Source organism: Schistocerca piceifrons, chromosome 11 (genome assembly GCF_021461385.2).
Source record: "Schistocerca piceifrons isolate TAMUIC-IGC-003096 chromosome 11, iqSchPice1.1, whole genome shotgun sequence".
Classification (NCBI taxonomy): domain Eukaryota; kingdom Metazoa; phylum Arthropoda; class Insecta; order Orthoptera; family Acrididae; genus Schistocerca; species Schistocerca piceifrons.
In genome coordinates, this window is record NC_060148.1 from 711,980 (window position 1) to 717,979 (window position 6,000).

A 6,000-nucleotide genomic window follows, 5' to 3' on the forward strand; every position below is an offset into this window, starting at 1 on the left:
GCAGAGAGAGGCTTAAAATCAGTTAAGTTACTAGTTCCTGGTACTTGCTGACAAGAGTGAGAAGAGTCCAATTCATTGTGCTTCTAGCCAATCAGTTTGTTACACATAACCACTTCTGCACGGGATAATATATACGCTCAGCCTGTAGCAGTGTGGGGGTTGAGATTGTATTCACTTCCCTGCTGCTTACGGGGAGAATGTCTGCACGACTGGCGAACGTGAAGGTTGTGGATGTAGGAAGCCATCCACTGTGAGTTTGTCCTCCTCCTTACTTTTCCTCCTTGGCTACTCGTGTAGACTCTGTATACCAAAAGAAACTTAAAACTGGAGTAGTGTTCACTGACCTGTCAGCAGCTTATGACACGGTGTGGTGTGAGGGCCTGTTACTGAAATTTTTGAGAGTAGTACCTCGCAAAACTGTGGGCAACCTCGTAAGTAGCATGTTAATCAATAGGTGGTTTAAAGTACATCAAAGAGAAGAGGAAAGCAGATGGCGTGTACTCAGCGATGGAGTACATCGGGGCTCTGTTCTCGCTCCATTGTTATTCGACCTCTACACAGCTGACCTGCCGAATTTGATCTGCCGAAAATTTCAATATGCAGATGACCTGGCAATTCCGTATCAGAGTCAAGACCCTTCTGAATGTGAAGAGCACCTAACGAACAGCATTACTAAACTTTGAGTATTTTGAGACGTGGCGACTGAGACCGAATGTTTCTAAAACCGGGGTGAGCCTGTTACACCTCTCTGATCGCCTCTCGTCAGCAGAGATCAGGCCACAGTTCGGCCCTCTCGGCACAGTCAGATACAACGAAAACCCAAAATACCTGGGAGTCACTCTGGGCAGAACTTTAACATACAAAAAACACCTTTCCAGCGTGGTCGAGAAGATACGAACACGAGTGAACCTCGCGAGAAAGCTGGCAGGCAGTACACGGAGAACGACTACGTCGGTGCTCCGAGGAGCGTCCCTCGCACTGGTATGCTCTCCCCGGTGGTACAGTCCGGTCTGCACCTACTAGCTGGCTACCACTGCTTTCAAACATCCGCCCACCAGACCTCCGTCGGTAGGCTGCTCTTCACAAACTGCGTCAGCAAGTTTCTGAAAACGACTCGATCCCTCTTTGTGACGATTTGCTATCACTGCCTGGGAAACGCCTCAAATCTAGAACACCGGCATACGAAACGGGAGTCCAAATGCTATCCACAGGATTCAACTGGGACGCAGAGTGGAAACGTGAATGGCAAACTATGAGAACCCGAAAGCACGAATTTGTAGACAATCCGACTGTTCCAGTTCCTGGTTGGTTGGTTGATTGATTGATTGATTGATTGATTGATTGATTGATTGATTGATTGATTGATTGATTGATTGATTGATTGATTGATTGATTGATTGATTGATTGATTGATTGATTGATTGATTGATTGATTGATTGATTGATTGATTGATTGATTGATTGATTGATTGATTGATTGATTGATTGATTGATTGATTGATTGATTGATTGATTGATTGATTGATTGATTGATTGATTGATTGATTGATTGATTGATTGATTGATTGATTGATTGATTGATTGATTGATTGATTGATTGATTGATGTAACAATTTACATTGTGTGGATTTTGTCATCAAAATCATATACAATACAATGTGTCTACAATTTACACACATAAAATTAATATTTACACACATTTTTAAGGTATCTTACATTAGTTTTATATCTTTATGTAATGTTATTATAATACTGAACAATTTTTGCTTTCATATTATAATTATTGCCTCATGTATTACAATGCAGGCTACTTTAATTACTGTACGTGTTTTAATTCAGATAGTCCGTTACTGCGTAATAACTTGTATTTAATAAAAAAATTTTAGTTTTGTTTTGAACTTTCCAATTGTGCCAATATCTTTTATATTTTGGGTTAATTTATAATATAATTTAACGGCATTGTACAATGAGCTCTGCTGAGTTTTAACTTTGTTTGTCCTCTCTGGGTGCAGATTGTTCCTAGTTTCATAGCTTTGTACTACAGAATTTTTAACATAGCAGTCAATATTTTTTTTACATACATAATAATACTTTGAAAAATGTATTCACAGGGAACAGTTAGGATTTCCAGCTTTTGGAAATGTTCAAGGCAGTGAGGCTTACTGCCGCTCTTGGTTATTATACGAATTGCTCTTTTCTGTAATTTGAAAACTATTTGAATATTTTTACAGTTGACTCCCCAAAATATTATTCCATAGGTGATAACAGAGTGGATATAAGGAAAATATACAGATCTGACACATGTAGTATCACACACCGCAGTCAGAATTCTAAGAGCATAGTATGCTGCAGCGATTCTGTTACTAAGTATTTTAATATGTTCTTCCCACTTTAACTGACTGTCGACATGCATATCAAGAAATTTTGTGTAGTCTACACATTCTATAGTTCCACCAACTGAGGGAGGTGTGGGTACAGTTGAACAGATACCGGACCGAAGGGGGTTCGGTGCAAATGCGACGTGCACGAGTGGGGCTTTTTGAGTGGCGGTGTGTGTGGCTGGCTTTGGTGACACCCAAACAGTGGGCCACATTGTGAACCAGTGTCTAGTCGGGCGCTTCCCCGGTGGCACTGAGCAGCTCTGTCGAGTGTCCCACGAGGCACTCTGCCGGATAGAGTCCGTCGACATCGGAGTGTAGTCGGAGCCGATTTAAAACCTGTGCACTATATATAATTTCACGTGTTCATCTTTATACACTGGGCGATCAAAAAGTCAGTATAAATTTGAAAACTGAATAAACCACGGAATAATGTAGATAGAGAGGTACAAATTGACACACATGCTTGGAATGACATGGGGGTTTTATTAGAACCACCCCATATTACTAGATGTGTGAAAGATCTCTTGCGCGCGTCGTTTGGTGATGATCGTGTGCTCAGCCGCCACTTTCGTCATGCTTGGCCTCCCAGGTCCCCAGACCTCAGTCCGTGCGATTATTGGCTTTGGGGCTACCTGAAGTCGCAAGTGTGTCGTGACCGACCGACATCTCTGTGGATGCTGAAAGACAATATCTACACCTACATTTATACTCCGCAAGCCACCCAACGGTGTGTGGCGGAGGGCACTTTACGTGCCACTGTCATTACCTCCCTTTCCTGTTCCAGTCGCGTACGGTTCGCGGGGGAGAACGACTGAAAGCCTCCGTGCGCGCTAGAATCTCTCTAATTTTACATTCGTGATCTCCTCGGGAGGTATAAGTAGGGGGAAGCAATATATTCGATACCTCATCCAGAAACGCACCCTCTCGAAACCTGGACAGCAAGCTACACCGCGATGCAGAGCGCCTCTCTTGCAGAGTCTGCCACTCGAGTTTGCTAAACATCTCCGTAACGCTGTCACGCTTACCAAATAACCACGTGACGAAACGCGCCGCTCTTCTTTGGATACTCTCTATCTCCTCCGTCAACCCGACCTGGTACGGATCCCACACTGATGAGCAATACTCAAGTATAGGTCGAACGAGTGTTTTGTAAGCCACCTCCTTTGTTGATGGACTACATTTTCTAAGCACTCTCCCAATGAATCTCAACCTGGTACCCACCTTTTTTACCAATGGGATCTCATCATAAGGACAAATGAACAGGCGATAAGATGATGAAACCAGTCATTTTATTTGTGAGACTGGAACTAGCACCGTTTGTGTGTGTGTGTGTGTGTGTGTGTGTGTGTGTGTGTGTGTGTGTGTCCGGCGCCAATGCCTCAGCCTAACTCCAGACATGCTTTACAGTGCTGTTCACAACATTATTCGTTGACTACAGCTATTGTTGAGGAATGATGGTGGACATATTGAGCATTTCCTGTAAAGATCATCATCTTTGCTTTGTATTACTTTGTTCTGCTAAGTATTGTTATTCTGATCAGATGAAGCGTCATCTGCCGGACATTTTTGAACTTTTGTATTTTTTTTCTTTTTTTTTGTTCTAATAAAACCCTGTGTCATTCCGAGCATGTGTGTCAATTTGTACCTCTCTATCTACATTATTCCGTGATTTATTCAGTTTTCAAATTTATATACTGAGTTTTTGATCACCCGGTATATTTCTTTGTTTCGCTAAATGTGTGTTACTGTAATTGGTGCGTACGATAATAATAAATACGTGTAACTCCAAACTTGGACAGAATGAAACGATGACCTATTTGCAAGAAATGCTTGAGTTCTTAGACCAAAATTAGTTTCTTCACCGTAGAAGCACTGACACTTGAGTTTAAAGTGTGGTTCGAGCGACGTTCTCTCCGTGCCTGCCTGCCTGCCTGCCAGGTCATCCCACGACGGTGCCGGCGAGACGGCGGCGGACTCGCAGTACTTCTACTGCGACACGTGCTCGCAAGTCTTCACCTCCAAGTCGGACATCGCGGACCACGTGCGCACGCACGCGGCCGGCCACGTGTGCGGGCTGTGCGGCGAGGTGTTCGCCGCGGTGTCCCGGCTGCGGCGGCACCGCCCCCACTGCCCCGAGCGGCAGCTCGCGCTGGCCGCCGGCCGCCTCCGGGCCCCGAGGACGGCGAGGGGCGGCGCCGGCGGCGGCAGGCGGGGGGCGGCGAAGGGGGGCGACGGGGCCCGGCGCTTCGCCTGCGACGAGTGCGGCGCGGCGTTCGCCTACCGCAGCTCGCTGGCCGTGCACCGGCGCCGCCACTCGGACGAGCGGCCGTTCGCGTGCGGCGTGTGCGGCGGCGCGTTCAAGCGCTCGGACCAGCTGCGCACGCACGCGCGCCTCCACACGGGCCACCGGCCGCACGCCTGCGGCGTGTGCGGGCGCGCGTTCGCGCTGGCCGGCAACCTGGCGGTGCACGCGCGCCTGCACACGGGCGAGCGGCCTTACAGCTGCGGCGCCTGCGGCAAGACGTTCCGGCAGGCCGCCTGCCTCAAGCGGCACGCGCGCCTCCACACGGGCGAGCGGCCGTACGGCTGCGGCGTGTGCGGCCGCCGCTTCACGCAGGCCGGCAGCCTCAAGGCGCACGCGCTGCTGCACTCGGGCGAGAAGCCGTTCCGCTGCGCCGTCTGCGGCCGCGCCTTCCGCCGCTCCTGCCACCTGCGCGACCACTCCAGGCTCCACGCCGCAGAGGCGCGCCAGCAGCAGCAGCAGCAGCAGCAGCAGGCCGCCGGAGCCGGCCCGGAGAAACCCGCAGAGGAGGGAGCGCAAAAGTGACTCTGGTGGAGGGGTAGCGGGGGTCGGACCTCTCTCGCTGTCGCCTCAGATACTTCCCCGTCTGTATACGTACATGTACAGTGGTCGGCCCGTACTTACCTTCGAGATGTGAAATTGCAAATACTGCCAGTAGGCGCGTTTAGCTCTCGGAACCCGTACGTACCTTTCTGGGCTGAGAAAGCGGGGAGGAGCGGCTCACTGGGAGGGTGGCGGGAGGCGGAGGTCTAGTGGTGTAGTGAGGTGAGAGAGGTTCTGTGGAGAGTCGGTACAGTGGCGTGACAGACGGAGATGTATTAGGAGTGGGAGGAAAGAGAAGCGGAACGAATATTGCAGTTAAGAAATAGGGAAGTCGCAGAGGGGGCGACGGTGGTGGGGGAGAGGGAGATATCGCCATAAACTACAGAACAGTGTTACGAAAAGGACAGTTGCTACTCACCGTATAGCGGAGATGCTTAGTTCCAGAGGGGCACGACAAAAAAGTGTCACAGACAAAGCTTTCGGCCAACAACCGAGGCCTTTATGTAAAACACACACACACACACACACACTCTCACTCACACTCTCACTCACTCTCTCACTCTCACTCTCACTCTCACTCTCTCACACTATCTCACTCTCTCTCTCTCTCACTCTCTCTCTCTCTCTCTCTCTCTCTCTCTCTCTGTCTCTCTCTCACTCTCACTCTCACTCTCACTCTCACTCACTCTCTCACTCACTCTCTCACTCTCACTCTCACTCTCACTCTCTCACACTATCTCTCTCTCTCTCTCTCTCTCTCTCTCTCTCTCTCTC

At 48.8% G+C, this 6,000-nt stretch overlaps 1 protein-coding gene across 1 annotated transcript in view; it reads left to right on the forward strand.

Annotated features, from left to right (window-relative positions):
* Positions 1-5,208, forward strand: part of LOC124720178 (zinc finger protein 782-like) — an 82,334-nt gene extending 77,126 nt beyond the window's left edge. Inside the window, 1 exon segment of the mRNA XM_047245503.1 lies at positions 4,273-5,208. Coding sequence (XP_047101459.1) covers positions 4,273-5,208 — 936 coding nt within the window.
* Positions 5,209-6,000: the final 792 nt, after the last annotated feature.